The sequence below is a fragment of the Bubalus bubalis genome, chromosome 18, assembly GCF_019923935.1.
Source record: "Bubalus bubalis isolate 160015118507 breed Murrah chromosome 18, NDDB_SH_1, whole genome shotgun sequence".
Lineage (NCBI taxonomy): Eukaryota > Metazoa > Chordata > Mammalia > Artiodactyla > Bovidae > Bubalus > Bubalus bubalis.
This window is the reverse complement of record NC_059174.1, coordinates 39398874-39426578: the sequence shown is the minus strand read 5'-3', so window position 1 is coordinate 39426578 and position 27705 is coordinate 39398874. Positions and strand designations below refer to the sequence as shown.

At 38.9% G+C, this 27705-nt stretch overlaps 2 protein-coding genes across 4 annotated transcripts in view; both read right to left on the bottom strand.

Moving 5' to 3' along the window:
- Window positions 1-27381, bottom strand: part of HYDIN (HYDIN axonemal central pair apparatus protein) — a 420256-nt gene extending 392875 nt beyond the window's left edge. For both annotated transcript variants that reach the window (XM_044932144.2, XM_044932145.2), the window contains exon 1: window positions 27249-27381. The gene's annotated coding sequence lies outside the window, so the exon portion shown is untranslated. The remainder of the gene's footprint in view (window positions 1-27248) is intronic.
- CMTR2 (cap methyltransferase 2) lies at window positions 19635-27403 on the bottom strand. 2 transcript variants are annotated; one of them, XM_006060419.4, is made up of 2 exons: window positions 27265-27403; window positions 19635-23183 (listed from the first exon to the last, which is right to left on the bottom strand). In XM_006060419.4, exon 2 carries the CDS (start codon window positions 23162-23164, stop codon window positions 20864-20866), a length of 2301 nt encoding a protein of 766 aa, XP_006060481.3. In that variant the 5' UTR covers window positions 23165-23183; window positions 27265-27403; the 3' UTR covers window positions 19635-20863. The 2 variants fall into 2 exon arrangements, with proteins under 2 accessions (XP_006060481.3, XP_006060480.3); XM_006060418.4 differs by having other exon boundaries at window positions 27249-27388.
- Between the last annotated feature and the right edge of the window lie 302 nt (window positions 27404-27705).

Genomic DNA, 27705 nt, shown 5'->3' with positions numbered 1-27705 from the left:
GCATATATCAAACTATAGATCTAAACTACCAACCAAGATAAATACCCAAGTCAGATGTATACATATTAAAATTCAACCTCCAAAAACACAAAAGAAAGAGAAAATCTTGAAAGCAGTCAAAGGTGGAAAAAAGACATATTAATTACTAAAGAGAAATAAATGTATTAATAACAATTACAACAGTCATCTTGTTAGAAATCATGCACCTAAAAGACAATAGTGTGACATTTTTAAAGGCCTAAACAAGAGTGACTTCATCAAGACTGTGGAGTAGGAAACACCCCCCACAAAGGGTTAACAATTAGACACCGATCCATGAATGAAAATAGCTCTGGGAGAGCTCAGGAGTCCACTTAAGAAGTATCAGCAACACAGTTCAGTTCAGTTGCTCAGTCGTGCCAACTCTTTGTGACCCCACGGACTGCAGCACACTCAGCAACACAACAGAGCCAAAAAATTGAAAATAACCACACAAAAAAGATAGGAAGAATAGTTTCATTTTGTCTGCATCATTGCCATCCCCCAGGCTGGCCCTGCTCAGTACTAAGAGGAAACTCCTCAGCCTTAGAAAGTTTCCCTCATCAATAACAGGAACCAGCTTCCCCAGCCTTCAAAAAATTAAAAATAAAACTGTCATGTAATCCAGTAATTTCCCTTCAGGGTATATACCCAAAGAAAACAAAAACACTAATTCAAATACATATATATACACACACACACACACACATATATATGCATTTCCCTCATAGCTCAGTTGGTAAAGAATCCACCTGCAATTCAGAACCTGGTTTGATTCCTGGGTCAGGAAGATCCGCTGGAAAAGGGATAGGCTACCCACTCCAGTATTCTTGGGCTTCCCTTGTGGCTCAGCTGATAAAGAATCCACCTGCAATGTGGGAGACCTGGGCTCGATCCCTGGGTTGGGAAGATCCCCTGGAGAAGGGAAAGCCTACCCACTCCAGTATTCTGGCCTGGAGAATTCCATGGACTGTATAGTCCATGGGGTTTCAGAGTCAGACACGACTGAGCAACTTTCACTTTCATGTTCAATGTTCACTGCAGCATTAAATTTAGAATAGCCAAGATACGGAAGCAAGCTATCCATCAACAGATGAGTGGATGAAGGATATGTGGTGTATATACAATGGATTACTCAGTCATAAAAAAAATAACTTTGCCATCTGAGACAACATGGTTGGATCTAAATGGTATTATGTTAAGTGAAATATTAATAAGTCAGAGAAAGACAACCTATGATCTCATTTATATGTAGAATATACAAAATTAAAAATGTAAAAGTGAGGTCCCGTGACCTATACAGGGAATATAGGTCCCAGGTCCCAGGTCCCCAGGACTGAATTTTCATGCAGTCGAAAATTCAAGTATAACATTACAATCACCTTCCATATACATAGTTCCACAACCACGAATTCAAACAACTGTGGATAGTGTAGTGTATGTATATAATATGTATTAAGTGAAAGAAATCCACATGTAAGTAGACCCATATAGTTCAAATCCATGTTGGTCAAGAGTCAACTGTCTGTAGTTAATACTGTAATCTTGAAAGTTGCCAAGAAAGTAGATCTTCAAAGTTCTCACTGTAAGAAAAAGAAAATTTGTAACTTATGTATGATGACAAATGCTAACTAGTGGTGGTGGTCATTTTGCAATATATACATATACTGAATCACTATGCTGCACACTTGAAATAATGTTATATATAAATTATACCTCAATTTAAAAATTTAAGCAGAAATTGATGAGTTAGAAAACAGAAATAAACAGTAAGTAAACCAAAAAAGCTGGTTCTCTGAAAATTAAGCAACAAAATAGAAAGAGTTAACCTGATTTTTAAAAGTATAAGCACACAAAAGAAAAACTCAACACAGCAATTTTTTTTTAAATTATGAGACTACTCTATGCAATTCTACAAGAGAAAATGCTTGAGAAAATTTAGATGAAATAAGCAAAACTCTAGGTAAATATATCAAAACTAACACTAATAGAAACAGAGGCTCTAAACAAATGAATTTTGTAAAAAGAAATATGTGTGCACGCACACATGCTCAGTCGAGTCTGACTCTGCAAATCCATGGTCCTCTGTCCATGGGATTTCCCACACAAGAATACTAGAGTAGATTGCCAGTTCTTCTCCAGGGGATCTTCCCAACTCAGGTATCGAACCTGCATCTCTTATGTCTCCTGCATTGGCAGGCAGATTCTTTACCACTAGAGTCCACCTGGGAAAAAGAAATATAGGAAATCATAAGAGTTCCCCTGCCAAAAACATACCAAGCTAAGCTTGTTTCACAAAGAAGTCTACTAAACCTCAAAGATTATGCAAACACTATTTAAACTACTTCAGAGAGTTGGGGAAAAAAGAAAACATCCAAATTATTTTTATAAAGCAAATATAATATTGATTACAAAACCAGAAAAATACTGCTCAATAAGACAAAGATACAAACCTATCTCATTTGTAAATATTAAAGCAAATATTGTACTTAGTATTAGCAAACAGAACCCAATAATCCATCAAGATAAAGCAGTGCTTATTTCAGAAATGTAATAAGAGTTCACTATTAGGAAATCCATTAATACAATTAATCATATTAGTAGAGCCAAAGAGAAAAATATACTCTATGCTAATCTTCACAGATTTTAAAAAATGGAAAAATTAAACACTCATTTATGCTTTTAAAAGCCTCAAAAATAGTAACTATTACCTCATTAATATAAATAAAAATAAATTTGTAAAATCTCAGCAGCTGATATAATGGGGAAAAGAGCCCCAGTTCTCAAAGTGTGGTGTGTGGACCCAAACCAAGACATTATTTATTTCCCTTTTTCACTATGTTAACAGTAAATGTAATACAAAAGCAACGAACAAAATTGCTGGTGTCAGCATAAATCACCATAGTGGCAACAAACTATACTAGAGTCATTCTTCATCACCATATTATAGTGGGGGGAGGAGAAGCCATTTTTACTTAAGAGTGCCTTTGATATAATGCATATATATGGAATCTAGAAAAATGGTACTGATGAACTTATTTGTAGAGCAGGAATACACATGCAGCCATAGAGAACAAACTTGTGGATACAGCAGGGAAAGGAGAAGGGGGAAGAAACTGAGAGCAGCACTGACATATATACACTTTTACACACTCAGTTCAGTTCAGTCGCTCAGTCATGTCCGACTCTTTGCAACCCCATGGACTGCAGCACACCAGGCCTGCCTGTCCATCACCAACTATACACACTACCATGTGTAAAACAGATAAATGGTGGGAAGCTGCTATATATAACATAGGGAACCCAGGCCAGCACTCTGTGACAACCCAGAAGGGTTGCATTGGCAGGGATTCCAAGAGGGAGGGGATATATACATACTTAAAAGAAGCTTACTCCTTGGAAGGAAAGTTATGACCGACCTAGACAGCATATTCAAAAGCAGAGACATTACTTTGCCAACAAAGGTCCGTCTAGTCAAAGCTATGGTTTTTCCTGTGGTCATGTATGGATGTGAGAGTTGGACTGTGAAGAAGGCTGAGCGCTGCAGAAGTGATGCTTTTGAACTGTGGTGTTGGAGAAGACTCTTGAGAGTCCCTTGGACTGCAAGGAGATCCAACCAGTCCATTCTGAAGGAGATCAGCCCAGGGATTTCTTTGGAAGGAATGATGCTAAAGCTGAAATTCCAGTACTTTGGCCACCTCATGAGAAGAGTTGACTCATTGGAAAAGACCCTGATGCTGGGAGGGATTGGGGGCAGGAGGAGAAGGGGACGGCAGAGGAAGACATGGCTGGATGGCATCACTGACTCGATGGACTTGAGTCTGAGTGAAGTCCAGGAGTTGGTGATGGACAGGGAGGCCTGGCGTGCTGCGATTCATGGGGTCGCAAAGAGTCGGACATGACTGAGAGACTGAACTGAACTGATGGCCGATTCACACTGTTGTACAGCAGAAACCAACACAACATTGTAAAACAATTATCCTTCAATTACAAATAAACAAAATAAAATATTTTAAAAAAGAATATCTTTGACGAAGTAATAAACATGATGAATTTCATTAAGTCTCGACCCCTGAGCACACGTCTTTAATATTCTAGGAGAAGAAATGGAAACTATACCCAAAGCACTTCTGCTGCATATCCAAGCATGATGGCTGTCTTCAGGAAAAGCATTTGTGAGACTGAGTTGTAAATTGAAGCTTTACACTTTTCATGGAATACCATTTTTACCTTAAAAAACAACCAGCAGATAAACTGTAGTTATTCAGACGTATTTTTGACAGATATTTTCTCAAAAATTGATAAAATGATCTATCACTTCAAGGAAAACAACTGACAATATTTGCTGCCATAACATTCAAGCACACAAGTGAAAATCAGAATTTAAGAAAAATTTTGTTCACCATCGTGAGCATGAGTTTCTCAGTAGTTAGATTACGTTGGAGACATTAGTTGAGATGTTTAAAAATGTGATTCTTTTTTGATACCATATAATCAAATGTGTCAACATTTGCAAGATCTGCAAAACTAAAGGAACTGATATTTTCCAAAGGACAAATTCATGGCGTTACAAAACCAAGTGTGGGTAAGGGACCCACTCAAAGCTCAAGACAGACCAATGGATATTAGTGTAACAGAGTATAAAAGGACATTAATTTACTTTAACATTCTTCATTGCAACTGAATTTTAAGAAACTATCATCTGTCAGATTCTGGTGTGGCATCAGAGAATATTCCTAACTACCTAAAGGGGCTGCTTAATACTCCTCCCTTTCCAACCACATAGCTATGTGAGGCCAGATGTTAAGTACTTCAACAAAACAAAAACTGTGTTGCGACAGACTGAATGTAAGAACAGATATGAGAACCTAGCAGTCTTCTATTAAAACACATAAACAAAAAAAGATTTGGAAAAATGTAAACAATGCCATGCTTCTCATGACTTTTGTTTTGAAAATTATTTTTCATAAAAAATATTTAATATAAAAGTTTTATCATTATTTTTGAATTAATAAAACATTTCTCAGTTTAAATTTCTGATATGGAAAATATCAACAGATATAACTCCCATAAACTAAAGTTCTTTGGATTCCTCAATAATTTTTAAAAGGGTAAAAGGGTCTTGAGACCAAGTTTGAGAAGCACAGTACTACAGACATTCCCACTAAGGTCAGGATGGTAGCAGGTATGGGCAGAAATTATAAAAGATGGAACTGAGTTGTGCCAGAAAGTATGGAAATTATCAGAGATTGAATTATTTAAAAAATAACCTAGTATCAACTTGAAGGATCCTCTCTCTGACCCACCCATGCCAATTAGGATAACTTGAGCATCAAGTGAAAACAATAACTGTAATTCATTAAGATACATCTAAATAAGCACCCAGAAGTTTCTAAAGATAATTTTTTTAAAAAACTATAAAAAAATTTTCACTGGTCACCCCTAAGAAGTTACTAAGACACCATCTTACTTATCTGAAAACTGATGAAGTGTTTTTTTAAATTAAGTATTTATAAGACCAGAAACTATAAAACTCCTAGAAGAAAATATTTTTGGATCTGTCTTCTACTACAAAGGAAACAAAAGCAAAAATAAATGGGACCATATTAAAAGCTTTTACACAGCAAAACAAACAAACAAACAAATCCCATCAACAAGAAAAAAAAGTTCTACTGAATGGTAGAAGATATTTGCAAATGATATGACTGTGGAAAATTCTTCAAGAGATGGGAATATCAGACCACCTTACCTATCTCCTGAGAAATCTGTATCCAGGTCAAGAAGCAACAGTTAGAACTGGACATGGAACAAGAGACTGGTTCCAAATTGGGAAAGGAGTATGTCAAGGCTGTATATTGTCACCCTGCTTATTTAACTTCTATGCAGAGTACATCATGAGAAATGCCAGACTGGATGAAACACAAGCTGGAATCAAGATTGCTGGGAGAAATATCAATTACCTCAGATATGCAGATGACCCCACACTTATGGCAAAAAACAAAGAGGCACTAAAGAGTCTCTTGTTGAAAGTGAAAGAGGAGAGTGAAAAAGCTGGCTTAAAAGTCAACATTCAAAAGATTAAGATCATGGCATCCAGTCCCATCACTTCATGGCAAATAGATGGGGAAATGGAAACAGTGAGAGACTTTATTTTCTTGGGCTCCAAAATCACTGTAGATGGTGACTGCAGCCATGAGATTAAAAGACGCTTGCTCCTTGGAAGAAAAGCTATGACAAACCTAGACAGCATATTAAAAAGCAGAGACATTACTTTGCCAACAAAGGTCTGTCTAGTCAAAGCAATGGTTTTTCTAGCAGTCATGTACAGATATGAGAGTTGGACCACAAAGAAAGCTGAACACTGATGATTGATGTTTTTGAACTGTGGTGTTGGAGAAGACTCTTGAGAGAGTCCCTTGGACAGCAAGAAGATCAAACCAGTCCATCTTAAAAGAAATCAGTCCTGAATATTCATTGGAAGGACTGATACTGAAGCTGAAGCTCCAATACTTTGGCCACCTGATGCAAAGAACTGAAGATAATTTTGAAAAGACCCTGATGCTAGGAAAGATTGAAGGCAGGAGGAGAAGGGGACAACAGAGGATGAGATGGTTGGATGGCATCACTGACTCGATGGACATGGGTTTGAGCAAGCTCCAGGAGTTGGTAATGGACAGGCAAGCCTGGTGTGCTGTAGTCTATGGGCTCACAAAGAGTCGGACACAACTGAGCGACTGAACTGAACTGATGACTGATAAGGGATTAATATCTGAAATATATAAACAGCTCAAATTCAATATATTAAAAAAAAAAAACCTGATTTAAAAACAAACATACAAAAAAACACCTGATTTTAAAATGGGCAGATGATCCGAACAGGCATTTTTCCAGATATACAGATGGCTAACAGGCACATCGGAGAAGGCAATGGCACCCCACTCCAGTACTCTTGCCTGGAAAATCCCATGGATGGAGGAGCCTCGTAGGCTGCAGTCCATGGGGTCACTAGGAGTCGGATACGACTGAGCGACTTCACTTTATTTTTTCACTTTCATGCATTGGAGAAGGAAATGGCAACCCACTCCACTGTTCTTGCCTGGAGAATCCCAGGGACGGTGGAGCCTGGTGGGCTGCCGTCTATGGGGTCGCACAGAGTCGGACACGACTGAAGCGACTTAGCAGCAGTAGCAGCAGCAACAGGCACATGGAAAGATGCTCACTATCACTCATCAGAGAAATGCTAATCAAAACCACAATGAGATCTCACCTCACCCAATCAGAATGGCTATCTTCAAAATGATCACATATAACATGTTGGCAATGATGTGAAGAAAAGGGAACCCTTGTATGTTGTTGGTGGGACGGTAAACTGGTGCAGCCACTAAGAAAAACAATATGGAGGCTCCAAAAGAAATTAAATATAGAACTACCATATGATCCAGCAATTCCACTCCTAGGTATTTGTCTAAAGAAAACAAAAACACTAGTTCAAAAATATGCATGCACCCCAAAGTTCATAGCAGCATTATATACAATAGACAAGACATGGAACAACCTAAGTGTCCATCAATAGATGGGTAGATAAAGAAGATGTAGTATACATACACAATGGAATTCTACTCAGCCATAAAAAAGAGCAAAATTTTGCTATTTCTAGCAACATGGATGAACCTAGAGAATATTAAGTTTAGTGAAATATGTTAGACAAATACTATATGTTATGTTGTATGTGGACTCTAAAAATTAAACTAGTGAATATAACAAAAAAGAAACTGACAGGGACTTCCCTGGTGGTCCAACGACTAGGACTCTACATTCCCAATGCAGCAGGCCAGGGTTTGATGCCGCTCATGAAATTAGACCCCACACACCACAACTAAGACCCTGAGCAGCTAAATAAATAAATAAAATTATTTTTTAAAAAAGAAACTGACTGACAGATATAGAGAACAAACTAGTGGTTTCCAGTGGGGGACAAATGCAGGGAGGGAAAAACAGGGGTAGGGAATTAAGAGGTAACAGACTACTACGTATAAATTAAATAAGCTACAAGGATGTATTGTACAGCATAGTGAATACAGCCAATATTTTTATACTACAAATGGAGTATAAACCACAAAAATTTTGAATCACTATGTTGTATACTTGAAACTAATATTATATATCAACTAACCTCAATTTTTATGAGGTTTAAATGGGGCTTCCCTGGTGGCTCAGATGGTAAAGCGTTTGCCTGCAATGAGGGAGACCCGGGTTCGATTCCTGGGTTGGGAAGATCCCCTGGAGAAGGAAATGGCAATCCACTCCAGCACTCTTGCCTGGAAAATTCCATGGATGGAGGAGCCTGATAGGCTACAGTCCATGGGGTCGCAAAGAGTCGGACACAACTGATCGACTTCACTTCACGTTACTAATGTGGCAACCTGTAGGTAACAGGCCAATACACGCAGTATAATTAAGAGAACAGTTAATAAGATAAGTAGGTAATATATATGCAGATCTAGTAACCTCAATTTTAAAAATTAAAAATGCCTTAAGGACCTAACAGAAGCAGAAGAGATTAAGAAGAGGTGGGCAAGAATACACAGAACTATACAAAAAAAGGTCTTAATGACCCAGATCATCACTATGCTGTGGTCACTCACCTACAGGCAGACATCCTGAAGTCTGAAGTGTGATCTAAAGTAGGCCTTAGGAAGCATTACTATGAACAAAGTGCTAGAAGTGACGGAATTCCAGATGAGCAATTTCAAATCCTAAAAGATGATACTGTTAAAGTGCTTCACTCAATGTGCCAGCAAATTCAGAAAACCTGGCAGTGGCCACAGGACTAGAAAAGGTCAGTTTTCATTCCAATCCCAAAAGAAAGACAATGCCAAAGAATGTTCAAACTACCACACAATTGCACTCATTTCACATGCTAGCAAGGTCATGCTTAAAATTTTTCAAGCGAGGCTTCAACAACATGTGAACTAGGAACTTTAAGATGTACAAGCTGGATTTAGAAAAGACAAAGGAACCAGGTATCAAATTGCCAACATCCACTGAATCATAGACAAGGCAAGGGAATTCCAGAAAAATATCTACTTCTGCTTCATTGACTACATGAAAGCCTTTGACCATATTGATCACAACAAACTGTGGAAAATTATTCAAAAGATGGGAATACCAGACCACCTTACCTGTCTCCTGAGAAGCCTGTATACAGGACAAGAAGCAACAGTTAGAACTGGATGTGGAACAACAGAGTGGTTCAAAATTGGGAAAGGAGTACATCAATGCTGTATATTGTAACCCTGCTTATTTAACTTATATGCAGAGTATATCATGCTAAATGCCGGGCTGGATGACTCACAAGCTGGAATCAAGATTGCCTGGAGAAATATCAATACTCTCAGATATTCAGATGACATCACTCTTATGGCAGAAAGCAAAGAGGAACTAAAGAGCCTCCTGATGAAGGTGAAAGAAGAGTGAAAAAGTTGGCTTAAAACTCAACATTCAAAAAACTAAGATCAAAAAAAGGGCCAAAAAACTCATTTGAAAAAAAAAAAAGATGAGATGTTTGGATGGCATCACCAACTCAAAAGACATGAGTCAGAGGAAACTCTGGGAGATAGTTAAGGACAGGGAAGCCTGGCATGATGCAGTTCATGGGGGTTGCAAAGAGTTGGACACAACTGAGCAATTGAACAACAGCAAGCATTTCTCCAGCTTATCCACAACAAACTATTCAGGAAAAAAAAAACTATTCAGAAAAAAACAAACAGCTGACTTCAAGAACATATTATAAAGTCCAATTACTACATAATATGGTTGCTGCTGCTGCTGCTGCTGCTAAGACGCTTCAGTCGAGTCTGACTCTGTGCAACCCCATAGACAGCAGCCCACCAGGCTCCACCATCCCTGGGATTCTCCAGGCAAGAACACTGGAGTGGGTTGCCAATGCCTTCTCCAATGCATGAAAGTGAAAAGTGAAAGTGAAGTTGCTCAGTCACGTCCGACTCTTAGCGACCCCATGGACTGCAGCCTACCAGGCTCCTCCGTCCATGGGATTCTTCAGGCAAGAGTACTGGAGTGTGGTGCTATTGCCTTCTCTGCATAATATGGTTAGAAACCACTAATTTGGAATTTGTTGTTGTTGTTGTTGATATTTGGTAGGGATTTTTTTTTCTTTTGGAGGTTAATTACTTTACAATATTGTATTGGTTTTGCCATACATCAACATGAATCCACCACAGGTATACACGTGTTCCCCATCCTGAACCCCCCTCCCTCCATCCCTCTGGGTCGTCCCAGTGCACCAGCCCCAAGCATCCAGCTTTAGTAGAGCTAAAAACCAATATTCAATAGAAGCTAATGTTATTAAGTGAAAGATTGATAGAAAACTTAGTAGTGTAGAAATAAAATTAGTACCTGAATCTCTAACTAATCCTAACGTCACTGAGACAGGGCAATCAGTCATTTCGTGCTTTGTGACATGATAAAAAAAAGTATACAACACAACACTGCTTACCAAGTACCGGGGCCAAAGGCAATCAATTCTCTAGATCTAACTATCAATTCACAGAAAATGTGTGGCATAGAGATACAAGTTAAAAGATAAAATAATTAGCCAAATCCAGAATGTACAAAATTATAGAAGAGTTAAATTGGCATGGAGAAGAAAATGTTGGGAGAGGGACTCAAAAGATGGAGAGACTCTGGAGACATACTAAGTATATGCAACATCTGAGCTTTATTTGGATCCTTATTTGAATCAACTGAAAAAGCCATTTTTTAGACAAACTATAAAAATTAAACACAGACTTAAGTATTGGGTGACTATTAATTTTGTCAGGTGTGGTATGTTACAGATATTTGTTTTAAAACACTCCAAGAAAAAAAAAGTGGAAGAATAAAATAAGTTTTAACAAAATATAGATAGTTATTGAAGCTGGGTGAAGGTACATGGGAGGGTTGTCACCTAGTTTTAATGTTGCATATGTTTTAAAGTTTTATGTAATTTTTAAAAAATCACATAATATTCTATAGACATCTGTATTGACAATCTGAGATATAAAATCAGTATATCATTATGCCTTGCCCTTGAGTTTGTAATTCTGGTAAAAATGAAAGAATGGAGAAAATAAAGAAAGAACAATGTAAGTACCACTAAAATGGAATATCATCTTTACAAATCGTGAATTACTAAGTTATGCTCTTAAAATTTATATAATGCTGTACACATCAACTAGCCTTCCTCAGTGATCAGTGCAAAGAAATAGAAGAAAATAGAATGAGAAAGACTAGAGATCTCTTCAAGAGAATTAGAGATACCAGGGCAACATTTCATGCAAAGATGGGCTCAATAAAGGACAGAAATGGTATGGACCTAACAGAAGCAGAAGATATTAAGAAGAGGTGGCAAGAATACACAAAAGAACTGTACAAAAAGGATATTCACGACCAAGATAATCATGATGGTGTGATCACTCACCTAGGAATGTGAAGTCAAGTGGGCCTTAGAAAGCATCACTACAAACAAAGCTAGTGGAGGTGATGGAATTCCAGTTGAGTGATTTCAAATCCTGAAAGATGATGCTGTGAAAGTGCTGCATTCACTATGCCAGCAAATTTGGAAAACTCAGCAGTGGCCACAGGACTAGAAAAGGTCAGTTTCATTCCAATTCCAAGGAAAGGCAATGCCAAAGAATGCTCAAATACCACACAATTGCACTCATCTCACATGCTAGTAAAGTAATGCTCAAAATTCTCCAAGCCAGGCTTCAACAATACGTGAACCATTAACTTCCAGACGTTTAAGCTGGTTTTAGAAAAGGCAGAGGAACCAGACATCAAATTGCCAACATCCGCTGGATCATCAAAACAGCAACAGAGTTCCAGAAAAACATCTATTTGCTTTATTGACTATCCCAAAGACTTTCACTGTGTGGATCACAATAAACTGTGGAAAATTCTGAAAGAGATGGGAATACCAGACCATCTGACCTGCCTCCTGAGAAATCTGTATGCCGGTCAGGAAGGAACAGTTAGAATTGGACATGGAACAAGAGACTGGTTCCAAATAGGAAAAGGAGTACATCAAGGCTGTATATTGTCACCCTGCTTATTTAACTTATATGCAGAGTACCTCATGAGAAATGCTGGCCTGGATGAAGCAGAACCTGGAATCAAGATCGCTGGGAGAAATATCAATAACTTCAGATATGCAGATGAACCCAGCCTTACAGCAGAAAGAGAAGAAGAACTAAAGAGCCTCTTGATGAAAGTGAAAGAGGAGAGTGAAAAAGTTGGCTTAAAGCTCAACAGTCAGAAAACTAAAATCATGGCATCCTGTCCCATCACTTCATGGGAAATAGATGGAGAAACATAAAGCAGTGAGAGACTTTATTTTTGGGGTGTCCCAAATCACTGCAGATGGTGACTGCAGCCATGAAATTAAAAGATGCTTGTTCCTTGGAAGGGAAAGTTATGAACAACCTAGACAGCATATTAAAAAGCAGAGACATTACTTTGCCTACAAAGGTCCATCTAGTCAAAGCTATGATTTTTCCAGTGGTCATGTATGGATGTGAGAGTTGGACTATAAAGAAAGCTGAGAACTGAAGAATTGATGCTTTTGAACTGTGGTGTTGGAGAAGACTATTGAGAGTCACTTGACCTGCAAGGAGATCCAACCAGTCCATCCTAAAGGAAATCAGTCCTGAATATTCATTGGAAGGACGGATGTTGAAGCTGAAAATCTTACTTTGGCCACCTGATGCAAAGAGCTAACTCATTTGAAAAGAACCTGATGCTGGGAAAGATTGACGTGGGAGGAGAAGGGGATGACAGAGGATAGATGGTTGGATGGCATCACTGACTCAATGGACATGAGTTTGCATAAGCTCCAGGAGTTGGTGGTGGACAGGGAGGCCTGGCATGCTGCAGTCCATGGGGTCGCAGAGTCGGACATGACTGAGCGACTGAACTGTGCATCAACCATACCTCAGTAGTGTGTTGTTAGTCATTCAGTTGTGTCTGACTCTTTGCAACTGCGTGGGCTGTTAGTTCACCAGGCTCCTCTGTCCATGGGATTCTCCAGGTAAGAATACTGGAGTAGATAGCTATACCCTCTCCAAGGGATCCTTCTGCCTCAGGGATCAAAACGAGGTCTACTGCATTGCAGGCAGAATTCTTTACCATCTGAACCACCAGGGAAGCCCTATACTTCATTAAAATATATATACTACAAATAAAATGTTTTAGAGAATAGAAAAATCAATTAATTTCAAATTGAACAACCCAAAAAGTATGTGCAATAAAAATAGCTCCAGGAACAGACTAACATTACTAGAGTTATTAAATAGTTGCAGGAATAATGTTTACTCTAAAAAAAAAAAAAAAAGGAAATTTTTTAGGATGTTTGTGCTTGTTTTGAATTTTCTAAGCTAGCCTAATAGAAAGACTAATTTTTCAGCCCTGGAGTTCACTGGCAACAGAACAGAAACTCCCAAAAGTCTAGACAATAAAAGCACATCTGTCTTGCCCAGTAAATTAATTAGGTGTTGACATACAATCTTAAAGAGGAAAACAATGTAGATATACATGTAAACAAAATAGGGTTATCCACAAAGCTATGAAGACTTTTTAAAATAAAAGTATCTGCTCAACATAGTGTACATAAATAGTTTAGAGAAAAAGAACGATCTAGACAAATGTGTTTAACTATGTCATAAAAAATTTAAGCCACAAACCAACAATGTGGCTGCAATATTCAGTTCAGTTGCTCAGTCATGTCCGACTCTTTGCAACCCCTGTCAGGCTTCCCTGTCCACCACCAATTCCCAGAGCTTACTCAAACTCATGTCCATTCAGTCTGTGATACCATCCATCTCATTCTCTGTCATCCCCTTCTCCTCCTGCCTTCAATCTTTCCTAGCATCAGGGTCTTTTCCAGTGAGTGGGTTCTTTGCATCAGGTGTCATGATGGAGATATCAAGGGTCATGGTGAAGAGTTCTGACAAGTGCGGTCCACTGGAGAAGGGAATGGCAAACCACTTCAGTATTCTGGCCTTGAGAACCCCATGAACAGTATGAAAAGGCATAAAGATATGACACCGAAAGATGAACTCCCCAGGTCGGTAGGTGTCCAATATGCTACAGTGAAGAAATAACTCCAGAAAGAATGAAGAGACAGAGCCAAAGCAAAAACAACACCCAGGTGTGGATGTCTGGTGATGGAAGTCAAGTCTGATGCTGTAAAGAGCAATATTGCATAGGAACCTGGAATGTTAGATCCATGAATCAAGGCAAATTGGAAGCGGTCAAACAGGAGATGGCAAGAGTGAACATCAACATTTTAGGAATCAGCAACTAAAATGTACTGGAACGAATGAATTTAACTCAGATGACCATTATATCTATGTGGGCAATAATCCCTTAGAAGAAATGAAGTAACCATCATAGTCAATAAAAGAGTCTCAAATGCAGTTCTTGGGTGCAACCTCAAAAACGACAGAATGATCTCTGCTCGATTCCAAGGCAAACCATTCAGTATCACAGTAATCCAAGTCTATGCCCCAACCAGTAATGCTGAAGAAGCTGAATGGTTCTATGAAGACCTATTAGACTTTCTAGAACTAACGCCAAAAAAAGATGTCCTTTTCATTATAGGGGACTCGAAAGCAAAAGTAGAAAGTCAAGAGACACCTGGAATAACAGGCAAATTTGGCCTTGGAGTACAAAATGAAGCAGAGCAAAGGCTAACAGAGTTTTGCCAAGAGAATGCTCTGGTCACAGCAAATACTCTTTTCCAACAAAACAAGAGAAGACTCTACAGATGGACATCACCAGATGGCTGCAATATTAAATATTATTAAATCCCTGATAACAGGTTAAACTCATGCTCCTGCACTTGGTGTAAGTGAACACAGAATGACTACACCAGGTTAATCTATTAGGCCGCTATAAAGACATGACAATCAAGATCTTCAGCAAATTAGAGGAACACTGTGTTTGTAATTGAGTATATAACCTTTTGGGCTTCCCAGGTGGCACTAGTGGTAAAGAACCTGCCTGCCAATGCAGGAGACTAAGAGACGCAGGTTTGATCCTTGAGTCAGGAAGATCCCCTGGAGGCAGGCACAGCAACCCACTCCAGTATTCTTGCCTGGTAAATCCCCATAGACATGGGAGTCTGGAGGGCTACAATCCATAGGGTCACAGAGTTGGACAGGGCTGAGAAAAGCATCTATTTCTGCTTTATTGACTATGCTAAAGCCTTTGATTGTGTGGATCACAATAAACTGTGGAAAATTCTGAAAGAGATGGGAATACCAGACCACCTGATCTGCCTCTTGAGAAATTTGTATGCAGGTCAGGAAGCAACAGCTAGAACTGGACATGGAACAAGAGACTGGTTCCAAATAGGAAAAGGAGTTCATCAAGGCTGTATATTGTCACCCTATTTCTTTAACTTATATGCAGAGCACATCATGAGAAACGCTGGACTGGAGGAAGCACAAGCTGGAATCAAGATTGCTGGGAGAAATATCAATAACCTCAGATATGCAGATGACACCACCCTTATGGCAGAAGGTGAAGAGGAACTGAAAAGCCTCTTGATGAAAGTGAAAGTGGAGAGTGAAAAACTTGGCTTAAAGCTCAACATTCAGAAAATGAAGATCATGGCATCCGGTCCCATCACTTCATGGGAAATAGATGGGGAAACAGTGGAAACAGTGTCAGACTTTATTTTTCTGGGCTCCAAAACCACTGCAGATGGTGACTGCAGCCATGAAATTAAAAGACGCTTACTCCTTGGAAAGAAAGTTATGACCAACCTAGATAGCATATTCAAAAGCAGAGACATTACTTTGCCAACAAAGGTCCATCTAGTCAAGGCTATGGTTTTTCCTGTGGTCATGTATGGATGTGAGAGTTGGACTGTGAAGAAGGCTGAGCGCTGAAGAATTGATGCTTTTGAACTGTGGTGTTGGAAAAGACTCTTGAGAGTCCCTTGGACTGCAAGGAGATCCAACCAGTCCATTCTGAAGGAGATCAGCCCTGGGATTTCTTTGGCGGGAATGATGCTGAAGCTGAAACTCCAGTACTTTGGCCACCTCATGCGAAGAGTTGACTCATTGGAAAAGACTCTGATGCTGGGAGGGATTGGGGGCAAAAGAAGGGGACGACAGAGGATGAGATGGCTGGATGGCATCACTGACTCGATGGACGTGAGTCTGAGTGAAGTCCGGGAGTTGGTGATGGATAGGGAGGCCTGGCGTGCTGCGATTCATGGGGTTGCAAAGAGTCAGACACGACTGAGCGACTGATCTGATCTGAAGCAACTTAGCACACACGCACATACAACCTTTATGTGAACATAAGCTGATTACACTTTTACATAAAATTTTCAGTTGAATGAAACCAAATGCTAACCTATGCTCAGTGACTGGTAATTTCCAAATATTTTCACTAAAATATTTCATATTCATAAAGAAAAGTTGGTATCTTCCATATTTGCGGTTACAAATCAAAACGTTCCAATATAAACTTGTGCTTATCTAAAGATAAGTTACTTTCATTTTCTGTACTGGCCAAAACTAAGAAAAAACAACAGAATGAGGAGAAAAATTCCTTATTAAAAACATTAATATAAACTGTTTTATATAAAGTGTGCACTGATTAGAAATACAAAATCATAAATTCACTGAGAAAACCAGAAGGGAAAGAGACACGAGTACCCCAATGTTCATCGCAGCACTGTTTATAATAGCCAGGACATGGAAGCAACCTAGATGTCCATCAGCAGATGAATGGATAAGAAAGCTGTGGTACATATACACAATGGAGTATTATTCAGCCATTAAAAAGAATACATTTGAATCAGTTCTAATGAGGTGGATGAAACTGGAGCCTCTTATACAGAGTGAAGTAAGCCAGAAAGAAAAACACCAATACAGTATACTAACGCATATATATGGAATTTAGAAAGATGGTAACAATAACCCTGTGTACGAGACAGCAAAAGAGACACTGATGTATAGAACAGTCTTATGGACTCTGTGGGAGAGGGAGAGGGTGGGAAGATTTGGGAGAATGGCATTGAAACATGTAAAATATCATGTATGAAATGAATTGCCAGTCCAGGTTCGATGCACGATACTGGATGCTTGGGGCTGGTGCACTGGGACGACCCAGAGGGATGGAATGGGGAGGGAGGAGGGAGGAGGGTTCAGGATGGGGAACACATGTAAACCTGTGGCGGATTCATTTTGATATTTGGCAAATCTAATACAGTTATGTAAAGTTTAAAAATAAAATAAAATTAAAGAAAAAAAAAAATTTATTGAGGATTATTGTTTTAATCACATGCCCTAAAACATACCAAGATATTATAAGCGACTATACGCAGCATCGACCTTTTAGCTTTTTGGTACTTGGCCATTAGGCCAACCAGAAAAGCATCTACTATCCAAAAAGAAATTTATTCGGGAACCTTGAAATTTTTGTTTTATAGTTAATTCTGCTAAGATCAGCCAGAAATGAGTTTTAATCTAACTTAAGGAAAAAAAAAAAAAAAGTGGGGAGGCCTATTACCAAATAATTGAGTCTCTGTGCAGTAGTAACTATGTATAAACAAATATTCAGCCAGGCCCTGCAAATCTGTAGTACCATCTATGTATAATAATTTTTCATCATTTTAATAAAGGATATACTAGATATTACTATATTAAATCTAAAGGGAATTTAAGACCTAATTATAACAGTGTAATTAATGGTTTTATTTTTTTATTAGGCTTCCCCAGTGGCTCAGCAGTAAAGAATCTGCCTCCTACAACACAGGAGATGTGGCAGGAGCCATGGGTTTGATCCCTGGGTCAGGAAGATCCACAGGAGAAGAGATCCACTCCAGAGATCCAGGTTTTTGCCTGGAAAACCTGGACACAGGAGCCTAGTGGGCTATAGAACATAAAAATTAACAGAAAATCTCTCATGCTTCGGTTAAAATCTTTATAAGCATGTACTGGTTTTATAAAAAGTAATAATCATTTATTGCTTAAAATGACTCAAAAAACTGAAACAAAACTAAAACATCTCCTTTTTCTTACTTTTATCTTAAAAAGCAAAAATACACTAAACAAAATACAGTGCCATTTCTAAAGAACCAATGAAAAATATTAAGTATTTAAACAACAAAAATAAGAATTTAATTGGGTTTATAATCAACACTTTCATTCTAAAAAAGTGAGGTATTTCATATACTCACACCACAGTACCTTAACAAATGTTAAAAATATTCAATTAAATATCTGGAAATAAAAGATAAGGTTTAAATATTTAAAAGGACTTGTATTCTCATCAAAGATTAAATAAAATAACAAAAGCATGAAGATTTTTTTCAACTCCTCTAATAACGTGTTACTTTTGTTCCATTTAGTTATCTTCAGAGTAGAAAAAACTTTTAATGCAAATCTTTTTAAACAAAATAATGACTATAAAGATGGACAAAGTCCACAAATTTTGATTTTACATTGACCCAGAAATTTTCAAAACTTTGACATTAGCATGATATATAAAACCCCCCACTAAAATACAAGACTTTTCTCTTGGAAAACATAAGACAATATTGAAGAAATTAAGTGTATTTTAAGACCACTTTCTCTGAGTTTGTCAGGAAACACAACTGTGATATTTAAATTTCCTGGCTGTTAAAAATTCTTTTCAAAAAACATCACAATTAAGTCAAAAATTTCAAGACCCCCGAAAATTTTTAATAACAGTAACTACTACCTTGATAACCTACACAAATCATCTCATCTTATGGTCTTCCTCTACTTTCTCATCCATTTCTCAGACATTATTTTTCCTTCCCTTTTTCTCAGAGCAATTTCTACAGATCACTGGTACCTGTCAGCTACACCCCGTTCAATTCAAATCTTCCTTGAGTTCTATCTCATGTCTAGAGCAACTCTGAATTCAGTAAGCCAGATGAAAAGCAACTGATCCCAAACACTGATTAAAAACCAAATACATTCTAGTATACACCAGTATGTTACATATCCCAACACAGGTTAACAGTAAAAACAACTAAGCATTCAATACTTATTTGAGGGGCTTAAAGTTTTAATATCAGAACCTGGCCCTAGGCTTTCAACTTCATTCTAATCAAATAGTTAAAACAGGTAAAAATAAACTGAGTCACTGTATTGGACCACATTAACCAAGGCATAAAGTCTATTTAAGTGCAAAATGGTTTCCCAAGAGTGGTTTTTAATTCTCTCTTGGTAACCAATTTTCTATCAGATGTCTACCATTACACAACTGTAACAGCTTTCATAAAGTCACCAGTAGGAAATCACATTTCTTTCAGAAATCTACCTCCAACACTCACATCCTCCCTGTCAAGAACTAAATATAACCTCTTCCTCTGTCCCTTAAGTATTCCATTTCTTTCCCGAAGTAGAGCTTCTGTAAATATTGCAACATTAAGGAATAAATTTTAATGAATACAAATCAGAGAAAATGAAGGAACATTAGATTCCATTAAAGCTTTCCTTAAAAAAAAGTGTTTCCAAGTTATATTTTTAAATTCCCCTATGATTCTCTTTAAAAGAACGAACACAAAATTTCTCTGCTAATGACTTTATTCATGAATCTATAATGGAACTCAAAATAGCAAAGAACATGAAAAACTTCAGGTTAATATTCATCAACAAAATACATCAAAGAATATTTATTTTTTTATATAACTAACAAAAATCTCTAAAATGCACATGTGAAAATACAAATATATCACCTTGTGAAATTTCAAAGTACAAAGATCTGCTTAACATAGTTGGCCATAATAGCCTGATTATATTGACACATACATTTAATGCAAAAGAAATCAAACATAACTGAAAAATAAACATCACATGGTTAATCTTTTGGTAAAGTGCTACTTTCATATGGAAAAAAGGATTTGTGAAGATTGAAAAAACGTTCATGTTATACCATCATTCTCAAAGTGCCAAAATTTCTCAGTATTCACTACGTTCATCACATTTGTATGTCCCCAATATGAGACCATCAACATTATTTTGCAATTTAAAAAAAATCTTTTTGTTCACACATTATTTCCTGGAAGCTAAAATCACCACTCCATTGCTAAATGAAACTTTTCACTCATATAAGACTGTTTTGGACACAGTAATTCTTCATTGTTTTAAATATGATCTTTGGTTTAAAGCTGTCCTGATAGCCTTTCTAATTGGACTTTAGTTAGTAAAATATTTATAAAACAGCACAGTAGCTTCATTTGAACCACACAAGTAAATTGGATCAGTGGCCTGAACACAATGAATGGCACATATCAAGATGTCTAGAATGATGAGTTCCCCAAACTAGTAACGGACATGGTCAATATTAAAGGAAATTAATGTTGCTGAGGAGTGGCTCATCTCTTTTCATCAAAGACCTCTATCAATTCATAACAGTATTAGCCATTGAGAGAAAATTAGTTGGAAAAAAAATCTAACCTGAAGCACACAGGTGCAAATCTTAAGCAGATAAATAAAACCAACTAAACTGCATATGCACGCATGGTATGTCCAAGCTTATACACACTTCTCTGCATGAGGCTGAATACCATCATTACATATCTTCTACCATATAGGAAGCTCTATGCCTGTGTGTGTTTATACCCTAGAGGTCAGACTAGCTGATGGGTTTTCCAGAAAAAAAGTGAGACTTTAAATGATGCAAAACTTAGCCTTTCTTCAAAACAGAAGGTTTTAAATTAATAGCAAAGGAATGCAATAACAATGGAAACTGTAAGAAGCCATCAAGTTAAATCTCAGAAAGGATGAGATCAACTTCATAACTGAAGGCTGCCGATGATTTCTTCTCTCTCTCCTTGAATAATCAAATGCAAGTACCTTTTAGCAATGGCAGCATTCAAATCCCACAAAAAATCAAGTAGTGCGCCCTTAAGGAGCACCTCCATTGGCACAAACTGTAAAACCTGCTGGGGTGCCTCAGTGTTAACCAAATCTCTCAACAATTCATTCACATTTTGCAGATACTGGAAAACTGGGTTTGGAAGATCCTGATAACCAACACAAAGCAGGACTGCACAAGTCTTCAGGGGCTCAGAGGATATGGGACAAGAAAATGTGATGAATCTAAAACAGCTGTGGAGTACAAAGATCAAACCAGCCATAAACCTTGTAAAACAAGAAAGTATAGGCAAAATCATAACATCTCCTGTATGAAGCTGCTGCAAGGAATGTAGTACGCAGTCCAAAAATAATTGCTGGTAAGTGGGGTCTCCATCATGAAGCAATGAACAGCTAAAAGTCATGAGTGCAGCTGATTCCAAGAGTCGAACTTCCAATGGTATGGGCATTTTGATATTATGGAGAGCTGGGAAGCCCACTAGCAGGCACTTTATCTGGGTGCTGGGTTCTTCATCCTGATGATCCTGAAGGCACTTGGTAAGGCTAAACAACTCAGAAAATATCAATTCTTCAGAAAAAACGTGACAAGAACAACAATGCTGCTGTTTTGGCCTAAACTTAAGATCAGAATTCAAGGCTCCTCCTAATGACTTTTCAACTGATTCATTAAGAGCCTTTAAAATCTCACCATCACAGAAAGGAGAACACTTTACCTTTGGCAGTTTCTTTCCCTGTAAAACCTGCCATAAGTGACACTCAAGATTGAAAGCTGTCCCTTCCAAAAGAGAACTTTGCCCAGGATGATACGTAGCATGTTCTTCAGCCCAACTGTTAAAGTACCCTTTGGCCACCTTATCTTTCCAGGAAAGGGTTTCCAGCATTTTCCTTTCATTGTAGGTTTTAAAATATCTGTTTCTCTGCCCAAACCATTTTGTATTTGTACTACAGCCAATATTAGATTTTTTCACTAGCCAGTTATTTCTGGAAAGAGGCTTCAATTGAAACTTTTGCATGAAATACTGAACAGCATAGTCCCTTAAGCTATTCAGCTTTGCTTGTTCCCGTTTTCCCATGCACTCAAACAGACGAATGTTCTCAGAAATAGTCTCTAGTTGGTATTTATGAAAGAATGTGCAACATTCTTCATGTTTTCTAAGAAAAGATTCTGGAATCATGTGATGGGGAAAGAGAGCTTTCTTGGTCATTTCAGACCCAAAATTCAGCACCATCTTAGATAAAAGAGGATAGATTGTCTCTCTTCCCTTATAGTAGAGACATACCACATAGACTTCTGAGTTTCCTGCCTTGCTAGTAGCTGGTTTGAAAACATGAACTTGATCAAAAGAACAGTTTAGTAGGTACATAAGATTTATGGAACAATGTTCAAACAAAGTAAACATCTTCAGAACAAAAGAGCCACCATTTCCAAGAGTCATCAGAGCAGTGACAGCTTCACAGTAATGCAAACAAGAGACTAAAGCTTCTTGTTCACCTGGGTTTCCTTGGCAATCAAAACTTCCGTCTGCAGTGATCAAGTGAATGGTACCCATACTGTTTATGAAATTCTGAAGTCCAGTCAGATATTTCAAGGTCATGATATCACCAGTGTTATCTGGACCAAAGTACCAGCAATGCAAGGTATTTGCAATAAGTCGGTCATCCATAATCATCGTAAGATTGTCATTTGCCTCATGGTAAGGATTCAGAGTATTAGCTACCCAATTCCAATCACAGGGGAATCGATGGGATTTTAAGTAGTGATTGAGACTAGCTATAAAAGCTCCAGGAGCTTCACAAAGGTGTAGAGAATTCAGTTTTCCGTTCTGAAAAGCTTCCTGTGGAATAAGTGGAAAGCTGCACAAAATTTCATGAAACTTACACCATGCTTGAGTACAAAGTTCAGCATTTACAGATTTTCTCACATGAGAAATTATTTTCCCAGCTTTGTTAGTGAAAGCCGTGTGCTCATGCCACTCATCCAATTTCTTATCACTCAGTAGGTTTTTCACTTCATTTAGGGAGTTCTTCAAGTCAAGGAATGCACTGAATTCCGTGTGGTCACAGGTGAAAATCTCACTGGGATCTGGTAACTGCCACTCATTATTAAGTGGTTTGCCATAAGAAAAGTTCTTGGCAAAGAGTTCAAAAATGTCAGCAAGAACATCTGGGCTGAATGTCTCAGGACTTGAACCCAGTGGTTGCTTTCTGCACTTACTCATTTTCAAATCAAATTAAAATCTAGAAAAAGAAAACACACAATTAAGTGAATCAAATTTTATTAGTGAGTGAAATCTAATCCACAGCAAACTGGATCACAATCATGACAAATCACATAAAATAGGTACATAATGTGAATACAATGCATTACATATTGAGGCAGTTTGAAATAGAGAAAGAATAAAAGCACTGATGTCCAATAAACCTAGGCTCAAATTCCAGTACTGTTATTTACAGCTTAGTAAAGTGGCCATGGGTAAATAACTTTACATCAGTTCTTCTTTAAAAACTTGAGGTATTATTTTTTAAGATGAGGATGAAACATGTTAGCATACACGAAAGAACATTCATCAGTGAATGGCAGCTCCTATTACCAAAGTAACCCACCTAGTTCCTCCCCAAAGTTCTGAACCCATGGCTGAGACCACCACCCACAGGGACCCAAACACATGCTTAGAGGAAGATTTATCCTTTTGCTCAAACTATTAACAAATGACTTTTAGCTCTGTTTTTTAGCTCCCTCCAAATCTCACTTCCTTCCAGGAGACTCCAGCACCTGAACCCAGCACCGGTCCAGCTATGACCTCTCTGTCCCCACCCACTTAAACTCACCTATGAGGACTGCCAAATATGTCCACCCACTTAAACTCACCTATGAGGACTGCCAAATATGTCCTCTGTCCAGGTTTGACTCCTGCTAAGTCATGCACTTTGGTGGTACCAAATCACCTTTACAGGCCACCCACCAGCAAACACCCGTCACCGCACTACTTGTCAACTGTGGTGAACTTGACAGGTTAGCCTCTCACTCAGCACTGAAACTGACCTACAGTTCACCCTAAACTTCAGACTCTAAACTTCAGACTCCTGCCTCATATGATCGGTCAGACAGCTCCATGTTTATATTATAAAATATTATCTTTTTATTGCCACAAAAATTTAATATACTTTGATAGAATAATTTTAAACTGAAGAAATATCCTTAATGAATATATAAATTACAAAGAGTCACTCTACATTGTGTGCTCTAATACTGTCTAAGAAACCAAAAACATCTGTCCACTGGAAACGGAAAGGGGTGCAAGAGAAGGAAGCAAGGCTTAATGGTATAGTGTTGGAAAAGTTCTAAATTCCAGCAGAGACAGCAATGAGTATTACATGGTACTTGTTGGCAGTGTTAATCAACAGGTGCTTCAGTTCATGACTTCTGCGTTTATTTAGCATATTCAATACATACTACATCAGTATGAAGATTAAAACAGGAGCTAAAAGACAAGTGAGCACCACAATAAACAGTAACAAAAGAAGGCTGCATTCCATTAGCATTTACTTTGTCCTCAAAATACTTTTTCATCCTTTTATATTTTGTTTAAATTACTTACAAGTCTGTCTGTGCCCTTCTGTGCTCAGTTGCTCAGTTGTGTCTGACTCTTTGCGACCCCATGAACTGTAGCCCACCAGGCTCCTCTGTCCATGGGGATTCTCCAGGCAAGAATACTGGAGTGGGTTGCCATGCCCTCCTCCAGGGGATCGTTCAAACCCAGGGATTGAACCCAGGTCTCCTGCATTGCACGAAGATTCTTTACTGTCTGAGCCACCAGGAAAGCCCACGAGCTCGCAAACTTCCTGAAGTAACATTTATCTTAGTCATTTCTGTTTGCCACCATATATTTACCCCAGAATTGTGGATAACAGTCACAATTACCTATTAATGTATTTTTCTTACCTTAGATCTATTTTGTTTTTTGTTTTTTTACTGTTAGAATATTTAGACAAACTTCTGAAAGAAGGCAAAAAGGAAGCATTTTCATATTCACTAAAATTTTAATTAAAAGTAAATGCACGAGTACTACAACAAGTTATTCTGTCCTAATTCACACTTTGCTTACTGGAAACTACAACTTTTAGATTTCAACTATATTCTATTTTGGAAAAAGTCTGACTTTAGTCATTAACTTCACATACCAATTAATGGCTGTAAGTAAGCTCTGAAATCTTACCTAAGCTAATAAGTAATTACTTTCACAGGAGAACAACTAAAGTGATTCAAACACTCCACTGTTCTTCCCACCTATACCTGTGGAACATGGACCAAAATTATATATTTATAATAAACTGTATATCATGTTGAAATGGAGAAGGCAAGGGCACCCCACTCCAGTACTCTTGCCTGGAAAATCCCATGGACGGAGGAGCCTGGTAGGCTGCAGTCCATGGGGTTGTTAAGAGTCGGACATGACTGAGCAACTTCACTTTCACTTTTCACTTTCATGCATTGGAGGAGGAAATGGCAACCCACTCCAGTGTTCTTGCCTGGAGAATCCCAGGGACAGGGGAGCCTGGTGGGCTGCCAACTATGGGGTCACACATAGTCAGACACGACTGAAGTGACTGAGCATAGCACAGCATAGCATGTTGAAAAATGTTCAGGCTGATAACACACACCTTATCCAAACACTGTTTCCTACTACCAAATTCCCAGAATCCAACTGCTTCTCACTCACTCCAGATACCAACCTTCTGATTAGAAACACTTGTCAACTCTCTTCTGAACTACTGACACAGTCTTCTCACTCCTCTCTTTGCTTCTACCCTTGCCTCCGCCATTCTATTCTGAAACACACCCATTAGAGCGACTTAGCAGCAGCAGGAGCAGTAGAGTAACTCTGAAAAAGCTAAGTTAGATTGTATGGCTGCTCTGCTCAAAACTGTGCTGCCATGGCTCCCCATTTCACTCAAAGTGCGTAAGTGCCAAAGTCTTTACTATATAGCCTACAAGGCCCTTGAAGATGTCTGTTCTCCAGCCCCACCCCATGTCTAACCTAATTTTCTCCTACTACCCCTTTTTCTCATTGTGTTGCAGCCCCACAGGCTCTCTTGCTGTTCACTTAAAAGCCCAGACACACAGCAAGAGGAGTCTGGACAGTCAGTCCCTCCACCTGGAATGCTCTTCCCTTCCCTTATCTCCTTCAAGAATTTACAGAAGTGTCATTTTTTCTATGAAGCCTAAGTTGCCATTCTAATTTAAAATTGCATCTTCCATTAACAATGGTAAAGGTAAGAACTTTGCTGTTTTTTCCTATGACACTCTTTTCCTTCTAACATGTGCAAGTGAAAAAGTGAACGTGAAGTCACTCAGTCGTGTCCAACTCTTTGCGACCCCCATGGACTGTGGAGCCAGGCTCCACTGGAAATTTTCCAGGAAAGAGTACTGGAGTGGGTTGCCATCTCCTTCTCCAGGGGATCTTCCCGACCCAGGAAATGAACCCGGGTGTCCAGCATATCAGGCAGATACTTTACCGTCTGAGCCACCAGGGAATTTACTTATTTATGTTTACTATTTTTTATGCCTTCCCAAAACTACAACCTAAGCTGCAATGGGCAGGGATCTTTGTTTTCTTTACTCACTTATTAAGAAGTAAGAACTGTGCTCAGTACACAGAAAGCATTCAGTAAGTATTCATGGAATAACTAAAGAGGTTCTCCGAAAGGGATATCAGACTAGCCCAAAAGGCGTGCCTCTGACCAGGTTCTGAATATAAGTCTTAGCTAAGGACTTCAACGTCACTCTAGCACCTCACACAAAACAAAAACAAAAATGCATATGTTTACGAGATACAAGGAAAAAGTTTTCAGTATGATCCTCTGGAAAAGGTTCCTCTGTCCCTCTTATGAAAGAGCTTTGTGGCATCATCATTCTGCTACGAGGGTCAGTTTTATCATTGCTGTTTTGCAGAATTGAGTAGGAAGTTATATACCCCTGCCCAAAGCCACGAAGGGAATACCCGCAAAATTCACCGGACTAACACAGTCTCATTAATAGTTGTTACTCCTCCAGTTAACACTTGCAAAGGAATTTTAGAAGTGCCAACAGCTCCACCTCCTCACAGCAACAGCGAAAATAATGCCTAGTGTGTATCCAGCGCCTTACTTTGCGCCAGGGGCACCCAAAACCTCGTTTCCTCTAGGTGGAAATGAGTCTCAAGTTCCATTCGAGCGGCCCAGTCCCTGACCCGGCCCAAGCCTCTGCCTAATTCACTGTAAAGTCGAAGGAAGACCCAGGTTCAGAAAGTGGGCTTGGATTACCTTCGCTCACGCCCACCTTAGCCCCCAGAGTCTAGAGAGGCTGCGCTTCACTCGCTTTGCTCACTCAAGGAGGGCATTCTCCACTTCCACTCCTGGGGATGATTCCCAAGAGCATCTCTACTTCAGGTCTTCCGAGCCCCCGGCACTGGGATGGGAGGTGGCGCGCCGGAAGGTCGAGAAGGAGGAAGGAGCGGCCCTAAGAACACGCAGACCGGAAGCACACCTCCAGTCCGCGCCGCCGCGAGACCCCGGCGGACGGAGGCCCAAAGTCCCGAACACACGCACTGCGCGTGCGCCTCAAGGCTGAGCTGGCGTTTTACGTCAACGTTACGCACGTCGGCGATGCTCGTAAGAGACCTCTGCTCTCTCGGTTTCGTTTCTCCGCTGGGTGCTGAAGCTGGGAAGCGCCAGCCCCCTCGCCCAACGGCCGCTATGGCAACTGCGCGCTCACACCGAG

Excerpts from the sequence above, each read along its gene's own strand:
- CMTR2 (XM_006060419.4), bottom strand. The coding sequence starts at position 23,164 with ATGAGTAAGTGCAGAAAGCAACCACTGGGTTCAAGTCCTGAGACATTC.